Here is a 15,116-nt window from a genome sequence, read left to right as displayed (position 1 = left end):
CACTTTTCTGTCAAAAATAAAAGTGGAAACCTCACACACACTCAACAGGGGACCCAGAAGCATCCAAAAATGGCATAAAATGCCAGATTTTGATTTAGTGATTTTTGAGAAAAAACGACATACTAACCCCTTACGTTTTTTCTCAATTTTTTCAACTTGCTTAAAAAGCACTTTTCTGTCAAAAATAAAAGTGGAAACCTCACACACACTCAACAGGGGACCCCAAAGCATCCAAAAATGGCATAAAATGCCAGATTTTGATTTGGTGATTTTTGAGAAAAAACGTAAGGGGTTAGTATGTCGTTTTTTTCTCATTTTTTTCAACTTGCTTCTAAAGCACTTTTCTGTCAAAAATAAAAGTGGAAACCTCACACACACTCAACGGGGGACCCAGAATCATCCAAAAATGGCATAAAATGCCAGATTTTGATTTGGTGATTTTTGAGAAAAAACGACATACTAACCCCTTACGTTTTTTTTCAATTTTTTCAACTTGCTTCTAAAGCACTTTTCTGTCAAAAATAAAAGTGGAAACCTCACACACACTCAACGGGGGACCCAGAAGCATCCAAAAATGGCATAAAATGCCAGATTTTGATTTGGTGATTTTTGAGAAAAAACGTAAGGGGTTAGTATGTCGTTTTTTTTTCTTCATTTTTTTCAACTTGCTTAAAAAGCACTTTTCTGTCAAAAATAAAAGTGGAAACCTCACACACACTCAACAGGGGACCCAGAAGCATCCAAAAATGGCATAAAATGCCAGATTTTGATTTGGTGATTTTTGAGAAAAAACGACATACTAACCCCTTACGTTTTTTCTCAATTTTTTCAACTTGCTTAAAAAGCACTTTTCTGTCAAAAATAAAAGTGGAAACCTCACACATACTCAACAGGGGACCCAGAAGCATCCAAAAATGGCATAAAATGGCAGATTTTGATTTGGTGATTTTTGAGAAAAAACGTAAGGGGTTAGTATGTCGTTTTTTTCTCATTTTTTTCAACTTGCTTCTAAAGCACTTTTCTGTCAAAAATAAAAGTGGAAACCTCACACACACTCAACAGGGGACCCAGAAGCATCCAAAAATGGCATAAAATGCCAGATTTTGATTTGGTGATTTTTGAGAAAAAACGTAAGGGGTTAGTATGTCGTTTTTTTTTCTTCATTTTTTTCAACTTGCTTAAAAAGCACTTTTCTGTCAAAAATAAAAGTGGAAACCTCACACACACTCAACAAGGGACCCAGAAGCATCCAAAAATGGCATAAAATGCCAGATTTTGATTTGGTGATTTTTGAGAAAAAACGACATACTAACCCCTTACGTTTTTTCTCAATTTTTTCAACTTGCTTAAAAAGCACTTTTCTGTCAAAAATAAAAGTGGAAACCTCACACATACTCAACAGGGGACCCAGAAGCATCCAAAAATGGCATAAAATGGCAGATTTTGATTTGGTGATTTTTGAGAAAAAACGTAAGGGGTTAGTATGTCGTTTTTTTCTCATTTTTTTCAACTTGCTTCTAAAGCACTTTTCTGTCAAAAATAAAAGTGGAAACCTCACACACACTCAACAGGGGACCCCAAAGCATCCAAAAATGGCATAAAATGCCAGATTTTGATTTGGTGATTTTTGACAAAAAACGTAAGGGGTTAGTATGTCGTTTTTTTTTCTTCATTTTTTTCAACTTGCTTAAAATGCACTGTTCTGTCAAAAATAAAAGTGGAAACCTCACACACACTCAACAGGGGACCCAGAAGCATCCAAAAATGGCATAAAATGCCAGATTTTGATTTAGTGATTTTTGAGAAAAAACGACATACTAACCCCTTACGTTTTTTCTCAATTTTTTCAACTTGCTTAAAAAGCACTTTTCTGTCAAAAATAAAAGTGGAAACCTCACACACACTCAACAGGGGACCCCAAAGCATCCAAAAATGGCATAAAATGCCAGATTTTGATTTGGTGATTTTTGAGAAAAAACGTAAGGGGTTAGTATGTCGTTTTTTTCTCATTTTTTTCAACTTGCTTCTAAAGCACTTTTCTGTCAAAAATAAAAGTGGAAACCTCACACACACTCAACAGGGGACCCAGAATCATCCAAAAATGGCATAAAATGCCAGATTTTGATTTGGTGATTTTTGAGAAAAAACGACATACTAACCCCTTACGTTTTTTTTCAATTTTTTCAACTTGCTTCTAAAGCACTTTTCTGTCAAAAATAAAAGTGGAAACCTCACACACACTCAACAGGGGACCCAGAAGCATCCAAACATGGCATAAAATGCCAGATTTTGATTTGGTGATTTTTGACAAAAAACGTAAGGGGTTAGTATGTCGTTTTTTTTTCTTCATTTTTTTCAACTTGCTTAAAAAGCACTTTTCTGTCAAAAATAAAAGTGGAAACCTCACACACACTCAACAGGGGACCCAGAAGCATCCAAAAATGGCATAAAATGCCAGATTTTGATTTGGTGATTTTTGACAAAAAACGTAAGGGGTTAGTATGTCGTTTTTTTTCTTCATTTTTTTCAACTTGCTTAAAAAGCACTTTTCTGTCAAAAATAAAAGTGGAAACCTCACACACACTCAACGGGGGACCCAGAAGCATCCAAAAATGGCATAAAATGCCAGATTTTGATTTGGTGATTTTTGAGAAAAAACGACATACTAACCCCTTACGTTTTTTCTCAATTTTTTCAACTTGCTTAAAAAGCACTTTTCTGTCAAAAATAAAAGTGGAAACCTCACACACACTCAACAAGGGACCCAGAAGCATCCAAAAATGGCATAAAATGCCAGATTTTGATTTGGTGATTTTTGAGAAAAAACGTAAGGGGTTAGTATGTCGTTTTTTTTTCTTCATTTTTTTCAACTTGCTTAAAAAGCACTTTTCTGTCAAAAATAAAAGTGGAAACCTCACACACACTCAACAGGGGACCCAGAAGGATCCAAAAATGGCATAAAATGCCAGATTTTGATTTGGTGATTTTTGAGAAAAAACGACATACTAACCCCTTACGTTTTTTCTCAATTTTTTCAACTTGCTTAAAAAGCACTTTTCTGTCAAAAATAAAAGTGGAAACCTCACACACACTCAACAAGGGACCCAGAAGCATCCAAAAATGGCATAAAATGCCAGATTTTGATTTGGTGATTTTTGAGAAAAAACGTAAGGGGTTAGTATGTCGTTTTTTCTGATTTTTTTCAACTTGCATAAAAAGCACTTTTCTGTCAAAAATAAAAGTGGAAACCTCACACACACTCAACAGGGGACCCCAAAGCATCCAAAAATGGCATAAAATGCCAGATTTTGATTTGGTGATTTTTGAGAAAAAACGAACCCCTTACGTTTTTTCTCAATTTTTTCAACTTGCTTCTAAAGCACTTTTCTGTCAAAAATAAAAGTGGAAACCTCACACACACTCAACGGGGGACCCAGAAGCATCCAAAAATGGCATAAAATGCCATTGTTTGAGGGCGGTGATTTTTGAGAAAAAACGTACGGGGTAAAGTAAGAGCTTTTTTCAGACATGATGTACAGTAAGGTATTTTTCCGGGGAGCTGAGCATCCACACTGAAGAAAGACTGGATACACTCGATGGTTTTCTGTGTTTTATTTAGCGAGGCCCAAGTGTCAACATAGCACGGTACGGTACAGCTCAGCACAGCACAGGTGAGAACCTTGAAATATAAAAGGGAAGGTGTATAAGTATATAGAATATACACACACATATTATATAACAATAATACATACATATATAAGGTACATAAATCAGTGCAGTTACGCATTTTTTGACAACACTTGAAAGTATTTTTATCCCATTTATCTGCATTTGTTCACCTACTCTTTACTTTCTTTCTTTTTCATTATTACGTTATTTTATATGATTTGCTTATTTACATATTATAAAGACTCCAGTTTAAGATAAGCACACTAAATGCGCAAAGGAACGAGCATGAGGCATTCCTTTCGAAGCCCTAAACCAGCTGTTCGGGCCAATTAGGGCCAATTAGGGCCAATTAAATGAACCCGTGTGCACCTACGCGACACAGGCGATCGACGGCATTCCAGATGCCATGCTTCGACCAATTGGATCCATGCTTCGACCAATTGGATCCATGCTTCGACCAATTGGATCCATGCTTCGACCAATTGGATCCTTGCTGGTGCTTTTCATTCAATCATAAGTGAAATGGTGAAGAGCTTGCGTCAATCCACAGCCCGAATATTGAGGCAAATATGAAAGGCAGTTTCAGTTTCTTACCGGCTGCCTCTTCAGTGTTGGACCTCCAGCTAGCTTTTTGGATCCTTTTGGAACCTTTTGGAACCTCTTGGAACCTCTTGGAAGCCACCCGTCTGCAGCCTTACCTGCTGAAGGGGAAGTCGTTTGCAAACTCGATTGCAAACGCCCAGGTGCGCTTGGAGCTGATTCCCACTTCCGGTTCCGATTTTGTCCACCTTGTCGCCCGTGTTTAATTTCAAATAACAACATAACTGCAACGGAAAAATCCTTATTTGCTTAATTAGGGCTATGAAAGTTTTTTATGGGGTCATTTATTCCTTCCTCTGATTCAAGTTGTCCACAATGTTCGTCTTATCGAAATTATTTTCGACAATGGTTTGACTTGACATACAGTAAGGTAGTTTTATGGACATGTACAGTAAGGTAGTTTTATGGACACGATGTACAGTAAGGTAGTTTTATGGACACGATGTACAGTAAGGTAGTTTTATGGACACGGTGTACAGTAAGGTAGTTTTATGGACATGTACAGTAAGGTAGTTTTATGTACACGATGTACAGTAAGGTAGTTTTATGGACATGTACAGTAAGGTAGTTTTATGGACACGATGTACAGTAAGGTAGTTTTATGTACACGATGTACAGTAAGAGTTTTAGTTGGAGGTTAGCGCCAGGATCTCCAGGCAGGAAGCCCCAACCCAAGCCTAAAGTCTTTAAAGTCCAAGTCTTTATTTGATTCCAGCTGCTGAGCGTCCATCCTCCTGTCTGGGGGGTCTAGCGGTGTTTGTTGAGTCCAAATCAATAAAAGTGTAAATACATAAAATGAAGTGACAAGATGAAGCAGCTCATCAAACATGTGGTTAAAGTTACGATGCTAACTTGCTAATCGGCTCAAATGATGAAGTTTCATTCATGTTCATGTTAAATAACTGTTAATATTAAGTTGTTATTATTGTATTTATTTATTACTGATTGATTTTCTAGATTTGTCATGGTATTTTGTGTAGAAAAGGCCCAGCTAGGAAGCCATTAGGGATGGAATAAATGTCAACAATTTCAAGAAATACGCCATGAAATCCATGACAAGACGCCTCAGATCGTGTGAATGGTTGTTTGTCTATATGTGCCCTGGGATTGGCTGGCCACCAGTCCAGGGTGGACCCCGCCTTACGCCCCAAGACAGCTGGGATAGGCTCCAGCACCCCCCGCGACCCTCGTGAGGAAAAGCGGTAGAAAATGAATGAATGACGCCTCAGATCTAATAAAGTTTTATTTTCTTAGAAATGGCCAGTTTCCTGTTTTTTGTCCTCCAAAGAAAAAAAAAGTATCCCCCCTCTTTTTTTTGGAATTCCAACTAGCATCTACATAATGGTTATTGAATACTTCACAATATATTAAGTCTAGATGTTATGGTACATGCATACGATTCAGGCTGCATGAGGAGCCACAGTCACCACGATACACTGGGGGGGGGGGGGGGGGGGGGGGGGGGGGGGGGGTATGGGGGGGTCTGCAGGTAACTCTTGTGGTCCAGTTCGAAAAGGAGCTCGGATGGGTCCTATTGGAACCCTCTCTGCTAAACACTGACTGCATAAAATTGTACACACACACACACACACACACACACACACACACACAACAGTGGGTGGAGTCAGTCCACCTGCCAGTCAAGTCCAAACGAGCAGAGAGGGTTTGTTTAGTGTTTAAACGACATTCTCTTTCACAGAAAGAACTTCACTTCTGGCTCACAAGAGCACCTGCAGCCCTTTTGGGGGGGTTGGGGTGGGGGGGTGGGGTTCGGGGGGGTCAGGAACGCTAACAAAGAAATAATTATAATATATAATAAAATAAAAGACATTCAAATACAGTCAGCTTTTTGCTTGAAAATACAAAACTACATGATAAAGCATTGAAATAAAATCCATTGATCAGAACGTTATCTTTTCTTTTTAAAAAATGCCGAAGTGCTCCATCTCACACACCAACACACCTTTCACAAATATCCGCCATCTGTTGCCATGGCAGCCACAGGAGGAAGCAGGAAGTAAAGGAGGTGGAGGTTGCTCTCCAAGTCTGTGCTCCCCCTGGTGGAGTCTTAGCTGTACTGCAGCCTTCATCTTATGCCAGAGCGCCTTCTTCAAGAGCGTCTCTTGTGTGTGTGTGTGTGTGGGGGGGGGGGGGGGGGGGTATAGGTGGCGTAATGAGGGCGTGGCCTTATGTTTGTGTGTGCATCGCGTTCGTGTGAGACGACATGACACCAGCCGAGGAAGGAGGGCGGTGTCCATTGGGCAGGGGGCGGGGGGGCTTCAGTTATGCTGCAGCGTGTTGGACTCTATGGGCGGCGCCGAGTCGTACAGAGTGTCCGTGTCGTGAGTGGGCTCCCCGGCCAGCGTGCATGGGTTGGACAACGTTCCCGCGCCACAGTCACAGAAAAAACTGGAGGAGGAGAAGCAACTGATTAGAAAGATGCTAGGGACCGTCAATAAATGACTATTGTGTTGAAGAGACTAGTTTGTTAAAAAAAAAAAAAGGAGATATATTGTAAATCACACCACAAATTGATCTATGACCATGTTCAATGATTAGTGCCTCCCAACAAGTATCCGATTCCAATAATTCAGGTTTGTAATAAAAAAAAAAATCGGGTGGATGGGTCATCCTTACTCTTAACCTTAACTTTCACATTAAAGTTGTAGTTACCGTAGCGGCCACCAGAGGGCGCCAATAACTCTGGACTAAGAGTTATTGGAGTTGAGCTTCTAGCGCCCTCTGGTGGCCGCTGCAGGCAACTACATACCTTTAAAAGTGAGTTACATTAACAGGAAGGAAGTTCATGTCAAGTGATTTGTTTTTACAAATTTAATGAACAAAAAAAGTTACTTATTACAAATTAGAATTTCTGTCAGATTATACCGACATGAAAGCTTCTCACCGATCGTGCCGTATAAACTCCACGTCGTGTCCTTGGTGGCATTTCTTGATGCAGTTGACGCAGATGGCGTTCCTATCGGTTGTGTTGCAGGTGTGACACCTGAGCAGCAACAAGGCGTATCAATCACACAACACAAAAGGGAGTGGCGGATGTATCTCACACACATGTACACATGCACACGCACACGCACACGCGGTGGGTCCTCACCGGTAGAAGTCGTGCATGGGGTAGCTGGTGTAGCTGGAGATCTTGTACAGGCACTGTCCTCGACTCACCGCCTTCTCGATGGCATCCTGGTTGTTGGAGATCTTATTGTCTTGATGGGGGGAGAGTACATCGAGAGAATGAGGGGGGGGGGGGGGCAATGAGAAGCTAATGAGCCGCTTCTACCTTTCATGGTGACGTTGACGCCTGATGCCAGAAAAAGACCTCCAAAGCGGTTGTTGAAGATCTGGTTGCCCTCCAGGGTGGCCGTGGCGTGGTTGGTGATTTCGATACCTGGAGGGAGGAGAGAGAGGAGGGAATGCCCAGTCTGTCGTCATAGTAACGGCCATGAAACAACTGAAGATCATCAAGTGATTTACCCGCAGCAAAGCCATCAAAGATGCGGTTCTTGCGGAGGATGGGGTGGCTGTTGGTGCTGATCAGGACCCCCGCCTGAGCATTCCTGAAGATGTCGTTCTCCTCCAGCAGGCCTGGGGTGGGGTGGGGGGTGGGGGGGTGTGAGTCAAGTTTGTTCCCAACAAATACATCTTTTGCTTGGAAACACGTATGAGGGAGCGCTTTGGTGACAGAGTCAAGGAAAACCTCAAACCAATTGATCACAGCTTTGAAGCCGGGATGTCATATTGAGCTTTCTTCAGGTGGACCAAGTCCAGATCAAAGCCAACACACCTCGGCCTCCGTTAAAGATGCAGATGCCCCCGTCACGCCCGTCGTGGATCTTGTTGCGCCGCAGCGTGGGGTTGCTGTCGGTCTTGATCCACACACCCGCCATAGCGTTGTCGAAGATCTCGTTGTCCTCGATGAAGCCCAGACCTGCGGCGTCACACACCAGGGAGATCAGAGGGCAAGCCACGCCGCAAAGCGCCAGGAGGCGGAGACAGATGGCAGACCTGAGTTGTAGACCAGAATGCCGCCATTTTGTCCTCCCCATATCTTGTTACGCCGGATCTTTGGGTTGCTGCCCGTCCTGCCGACAGAGAAGTTTCAAGAAGTTCTTTGAGTTTCCAAACACGTTCATGAGGGGCATTCCAGGGAAGACGATAATGACCTTATTTGTACGCCCGAGTACATGTGATTGTAGATGTCGTTATCCTCCAGGACGCCATGGCCGTTGTCGTAGAAATACACGCCCACCTGCACCCAAGCGTGAGCATTTTCACCGACAGCGACATGCAAACGTTTACATGGCATCCAAAGAGGAAGGGCTTGTGTGGACCTGCTTGCCGCTGTGGATGCGGTTCTTGCGTAGGACAGGGGTACTTCCTGTGGTGACCCAAACACCGGCCAGCGTGTTGCTGTACACCTCGTTCTCCTCGATCACCCCTTGGCCTTTCTCGTGCTGCGAGTCAACGCCATTTGCCGTTAGAAGCCAAAAAACAGCGTGCGGCGTAGTGACGGGAAGAAAGAAGCGGAGGACATTTACCACGTAGATACCGCCGTGCTGGCCGTCGTGAATCTTGTTGTGCCGTACGATGGGGCAGCTGTTGGTTCGGATCTGTATCCCCGCGAGGGCGTTCCCGTAGATGTCATTGCTCTCTATTAAACCCCGCCCGTCTCCAAATATGTACACACCCCCTTGGTTCCCGTTGAAGATGGCGTTTCCCCTGCATGTGGGACACAAACGTGAGCGGCCATGGCATCGTCGTGGTCGTCCGTGACAGCCCCTCCCCCGCCAGTGTGCTCACCGTATCGTGGGGTCGCTGTTAGACGTGATCCACACACCAGCGAAGTTATTTGCGTAGATTTTGTTCTCTATAAACTGGCCCCGCCCCTTCTCGTGCACGTAGATACCGCCCGTTTGGCCGTGGTGGATCTCGCAACGCACCACCGTGGGGTTGGCGTACGCCTTCACCTCGAAGCCGGCGATGCGGTTTCTGTGGATGTTGCAGTTCTCAAAGTAGCCCTGAAACACAGACCAAGTACCTCCGTCGCTACGCTTAGCTTGATGGTGCACGCTCAGGGTGTACCTACCATGCCGTGGTCAAACGTGAACACGCCCACGTCCCTCCCGTGGTGGATGTGGTTCCGCCTGATGATAGGGTTGCCGTGGTTCTTCACCCAAATCCCCGCCAACGCATTGTTGCTGATTTCATTGTCTTCATAAATGCCCTGACAGGAAGACGCGTACGTGAGCTTCCGCCCGCACGTTCACACGTCTGGGGAGGAAGGAGCCATGTGCTCACCTGGGCGTGGTCCGTGATGTACAGCCCCACGTTCTCGCAGTCGCTGATGTTGCAGTGCTTGATGGTGGGGCACGCTCCCTGGCCACTCACACACACGGCCGAACCCACTAAAACAGAACACGCGTCAAGGCCAGCTTCACTCAAAGCAACGTGAACGCATGCTAGTTTACTTTCACATGCTGGGATGCATGCTGTGTACCGGTACTCAACCTCCGTACGCCGCTACCCAACTGGTCCACCCATGAGTCTACGCTGCTGAGCTGGCCTCTGCCATCACTCAACTGCTGGCGTAGCATCAACCGGTACTACTTCCTCACCAGGACGCCATCGAACTATACATGCCAGTGAGCCGCTACTTTGGCCCAGTGGTTAGCATGTTGAGCTACATAGTTAGAGAAGACCTGTGTTTGATTCCCCCCTCGGCCATCTCTGTGTGGAGTTTGCATGTTCTCCCCGTGCATGCGTAGTACTACATATTGCCATGAGATTGTAGCATCCTGGTATTAAAGTACTACATATTACCATGAGATTGTAGCATCCTGGTATTAAAGTACTACATATTGCCATGAGATTGTAGCATCCTGGTATTAAAGTACTACATATTGCCATGAGATTGTAGCATCCTGGTATTAAAGTACTACATATTGCCATGAGATTGTAGCATCCTGGTATTAAAGTACTACATATTGCCATGAGATTGTAGCATCCTGGTATTAAAGTACTACATATTGCCATGAGATTGTAGCATCCTGGTATTAAAGTACTACATATTGCCATGAGATTGTAGCATCCTGGTATTAAAGTACTACATATTGCCATGAGATTGTAGCATCCTGGTATTAAAGTACTACATATTGCCATGAGATTGTAGCATCCTGGTATTAAAGTACTACATATTGCCATGAGATTGTAGCATCCTGGTATTAAAGTACTACATATTGCCATGAGATTGTAGCATCCTGGTATTAAAGTACTACATATTGCCATGAGATTGTAGCATCCTGGTATTAAAGTACTACATATTGCCATGAGATTGTAGCATCCTGGTATTAAAGTACTACATATTGCCATGAGATTGTAGCATCCTGGTATTAAAGTACTACATATTGCCATGAGATTGTAGCATCCTGGTATTAAAGTACTACATATTGCCATGAGATTGTAGCATCCTGGTATTAAAGTACTACATATTGCCATGAGATTGTAGCATCCTGGTATTAAAGTACTACATATTGCCATGAGATCGTAGCATCCTGGTATTAAAGTACTACATATTGCCATGAGATTGTAGCATCCTGGTATTAAAGTACTACATATTGCCATGAGATCGTAGCATCCTGGTATTAAAGTACTACATATTGCCATGAGATTGTAGCATCCTGGTATTAAAGTACTACATATTGCCATGCGATTGTAGCATGCTGGTATTAAAGTACTACATATTGCCATGAGATCGTAGCATCCTGGTATTAAAGTACTGCATGCGTCACTAAGACGATCACATATTCTTATTCTTAAGATTGTAGCAGACTTATCAAACTGTTCTATACACCAGTAACCACATTGCCATCAGATTGGAAGATACGGTCAGGAGACGGTTACCGAGTGCCACCCAGACTCGATGCCCGAGCCACCTCAACTGCCTTTTCTCCATGTTCCTCCCGGATGACCGAGTCCAGGCACCCCACGGAGGAAACATGCACATGCAGTATGAAGCGGGCGGGTAGTCAAATTCCATGCGCGGCATGGTGGTGCCAGCAGTGGTGTGCATGCTATGCTACCTGTGCACGTGGAGCGTATGATGCAGTGGTCGATGTTGGGGCTGCAGTTGACGGTGATCTCCAGACAGTGGTGGGCGTTGTGGTGCTGCGCTGACTTGTCGTCGGGATTGAACTGGAGGGAGAAGAGCAGCAGCATGCGTCACAACTGAACGATGCGGTTATACAGTCATGGAAAAAATGCTTGGAGCAGCCTTGTTTCCTCAGATTATATGCTCATTTTAATGCCTGGTACATTTGTTTGTACAAATATAAGGACAACTAAAGTAGCTGATAAAGATGCTAAAATGTGGGTTAGAGCTGCTACTTAACGGGCGGTATAGCTGAGGCCAGGGGCTTGCGTCACTGAGACCATGGCTAGAGTTGGGAATGGATGTGCACCATTACCAGCGTACTAGCTATCCATCCATCCATCCATCATGCCCTGTATGCTGGAGCCTATCCCAGCTGTTTTGGGGCGAGCGGCACGCTGGACTGGTGCGCACTAGCTAGTCACTCGGAAAGATTTCATAAGTATATTATAGGGATGTAATTGATTTTATTTATTATGTATTGTGTAGAACCTTGACAGGAACAACATCGAGTACAGACCCACCATCCACCAGTATGAGTCTGGACTTTCAGAGAGATTGTGTACCACAAATATGCACATTAGTACTCAAGGTCATCACATCTTACCTTTATGCAATCGTACGTAGATTTGGGAGCAAATATAAGGCATAAATACAGCGCAGTAGTCTACTATCTGTGCAGCGTGGGAGAACATGAGAGGGTGTGTTCAAGGGCCGTCAAACATCAAACACGAATCGCCAAAAAAAAAAACAGTTGGATTTGTAACTATATTATTTTTGGATATAATAACCATACCTTGATAGTCATGTACCCCACGTAAGCATCCTCTGAACCCTCCATGAAGACAAACGTTGAATCCCTTGTGTTCTCTATCACCACTTTGTCTGCCACTTTACCAGGCGCTGAGGACACAGAAGGACTAATTAAAAAAACTCCGGCGGACACCAAGAGGGTCACGTCTAGGCAGGAAACAGTGCCCACCTGCACCAATCATAGTGATGGGAGACTCAATATAGATCCACTCGTCCGTGTAGATGCCAGAGTGGACAAAGATTAGACCTTCAAAGTGAGCCTCTTGGACGCCGCCAAGTGCGTCTTCAATGGTGTCGTAATACTGAAAGAGTAGTAAAGAGGCACAAAAACGTGGTTTTTTTCTTCAGATGAAATGATTTGGTCAGCAGTGCACAGCCCACGGCGGACTTACCAGCATGTTCTCTCTGCCCTTGTACCTGCCGGGGTTACTGTAGAAATGCTCTGCAAAGCCTGGCTTCACATGCGCACCTTTGTACTGCAACACAACACCACAATCCCGTCACTTCAATGTGTATACAAACACAAGTATACACAGATGTGGCATCTCATGGCAGCTGGCAGAACATAGTCAATAGTCATGCAACTTGTGTTTGTACGCAATAACTCGGGTTTCCGTCACATAAAACCAGAGGAGTTCCAGCACCAACCATGAAAAAACTGCTCACTAATGGATCGTGACACAATTAGATCATCTCACCAGCTGTTGAAAGCTCTCCTTCCAGGGGTTGGGGTGTTCGTGCTCCTCTGGGCTGACCTGGTAGAACCGGCCGGGCTCCGGGTGCATCATGGGACGCGTGTACTCAAACACTTCCATGTATAGGCGCTTCCTGAGAGTAAAAAAAAAAAAAAAAAGAAGTCGGTTTTATGCATAAAACAACTAAAAGGCGAGAGATCCACTCACCATAGTATGGGGTCGTTAGCGAGCTGGCTGAACCTCTTGCAGACGCACGCCGCCCGGCAGAGATCCTGCTCCAGTAGGTAGGAGAAGATCTTCAAGACGACTTCATCTGGAAGCTTCTGCTGCAGATACTGCTCTGCTGGGGCTGCTGCAGAGACGAGACAAGCACGTGTCGAATGACATCCTATGTTGCTGGATTCAAAAATAAAAGATGCAATATAACAAAACCCACAAACCTGGCAAGTCGTGGCTCTTACCAGACACGCGCGCTCGCTTGGCTCGGTGGCCAAAAGCTTCTGCCGAGGACGTGGACGCTCCCTGCAAAGAAGGACGTATCAGCTCAAGCAAACGAGAAAAAGAAAAGATGTGATGAGTGGCGTGCGTCGTAAAGACTCGAACCTCCATCGGGTTCTTGCTGGGGCAGACTCCGGCGGCGGTGGCCGTGGAGGAGGCGGCGGCAGCAGCAGCGGCGGCGCTCCTCTTGGGGAGCAGGGTCTTGCGTCTAAGCTGGTAGGGACTGTTCTGTGCTCCTGGACCGGACTCCTCGATGGCCATCTCTGCTGCGGCTGCTGCAGGAGCCTCCTCATCTGCACACATTTCATCACTGTATTTATAGGGGCATGCCTTCAGCTGAACAAAAGGTGCAGTGTGGTCATTAGACTAAACTTGCTGTTTAATGCAATGGCAATCTTAAGTCATGCCAAAAATGGCAGCCTTTTTATCTCTTGATGCATTGACGTGCATGCAGAAAGCCTAGGCTGAGGCAGACAAAGGTTAGTGATTGATCATGGCAGATGCACCCCTGCAGTCCTCAGCATCTACAGCGTCTATACTGTCCTCCCAGGGTCCTCCATGAGCAACATAACCACAATGCTGTCACGTTAGTAGGGGCCGCTGACCGGGGGGGTCGGCGAGACGGGAGGCTAATTGCTAAAAAGCGAAGTGCGTAGCAGGCAAATCCGCGGTGTAAACAAATGGAGCTAGCAGCTAGCAGGCAGGTAGAACAAGGAAGGGGCGTTTAAACTGCAGCCTCACAAACTAGACAGCCAAATCAGCTAAGTGGACTATACATTCTCTTGCGTTTGGCGTTTTTGGTGCAGTGCGAGCACAGCATTGTCGCTCTGCTGCCTCGCTAATGTTTTTGTTACACCCCAAAAATGGCAGTGCAGATTTACACCCTCCGACTCGTTAGTGACAGCTGGGAATGCGGCGGCCGAGCGAGGCTAAAAATCAAACATCATGGTCCTAAAAGGCGAGACAAATGTGTAGCGAAGCATATGAGCACCGCTGTCCGCGTTGAAACGTCGCTCGCCTGGCTACATACGCAGTAAGCGGAGACAACCCCCAACCTCCATTAGCTGGCTAGCTAGCCCCGATCAGTCAAGCCAAACAAAGCGCGGCCTGGCCTAGGCTACACACAGGGAAGCCTAGGGTTTTCCTACTCCGCCGGCCGGATCTTGGGTAGTAGCCACCGGCGGAATGGGGAGGAACAGCGGGGAGAGGGCTGGCTTTAACTCGACACGGCCTAGCCTCTAATGACCAACATACCACAGCCTTGCTTACCTCTATCCCCGTTATTCCGTTCGGGCTGCACCGGGCGCGGCCTCGACACTCGCCTGGGTCTCCGGTTGGTGGCTCTGACGGAGTTCATCTGGGGAGTTGGTCGGTGGAAAAACAGAGCGTTATCCCTCTGCCAAGTCGCTGCTAAATTTAACCCTCAGCCCGCACGACCCGCCCGGGCAGCCTCTCTTCGGTTACGCCTACACAATTGCGACAGGGACCCGCTGGTATTTGGGGTGTAAATGGCTGCTTTTCTCCGCCGTGTTCCAGCTTTCCCCCCAGTATAGCCGCTCGATGCCAGCTCCGTCTCCGTGGGTAGCAGGAGGAGCCATTAACTCACACGGGAAACAATCGCGAGAAAAAAAAGAGCCGTGTCCCGTTGGCCAACCACAGTCGGCCTGTTAGATGCCTTA

At 45.3% G+C, this 15,116-nt stretch overlaps 1 protein-coding gene across 4 annotated transcripts; it reads right to left on the bottom strand.

Moving 5' to 3' along the window:
• Positions 1-5,729: 5,729 nt before the first annotated feature.
• On the bottom strand, positions 5,730-15,013 carry fbxo11b (F-box protein 11b). Of its 4 annotated transcripts, none has more exons than XM_058062476.1 (22): positions 14,707-15,013; positions 13,543-13,730; positions 13,380-13,461; positions 13,147-13,288; positions 12,943-13,072; positions 12,637-12,720; positions 12,414-12,546; positions 12,228-12,334; positions 11,364-11,475; positions 9,583-9,689; positions 9,371-9,508; positions 9,085-9,302; positions 8,823-9,003; positions 8,616-8,738; positions 8,448-8,533; positions 8,290-8,366; positions 8,069-8,212; positions 7,759-7,869; positions 7,565-7,672; positions 7,382-7,490; positions 7,175-7,273; positions 5,730-6,678 (listed from the first exon to the last, which is right to left on the bottom strand). In XM_058062476.1, exons 1-22 carry the CDS (start codon positions 14,792-14,794, stop codon positions 6,549-6,551), a joined length of 2,697 nt encoding a protein of 898 aa, XP_057918459.1. In that variant the 5' UTR covers positions 14,795-15,013; the 3' UTR covers positions 5,730-6,548. The 4 variants fall into 4 exon arrangements, with proteins under 4 accessions (XP_057918459.1, XP_057918460.1, XP_057918461.1 ...); XM_058062477.1 differs by having other exon boundaries at positions 13,147-13,291; positions 13,401-13,461; XM_058062478.1 differs by having other exon boundaries at positions 13,401-13,461.
• Positions 15,014-15,116: the final 103 nt, after the last annotated feature.

Source organism: Doryrhamphus excisus, chromosome 22 (assembly GCF_030265055.1).
Source record: "Doryrhamphus excisus isolate RoL2022-K1 chromosome 22, RoL_Dexc_1.0, whole genome shotgun sequence".
NCBI classification, from domain to species: domain Eukaryota; kingdom Metazoa; phylum Chordata; class Actinopteri; order Syngnathiformes; family Syngnathidae; genus Doryrhamphus; species Doryrhamphus excisus.
Note: the sequence above shows the minus strand (reverse complement) of the source record. Positions and strands in the feature narration are given on the sequence as shown.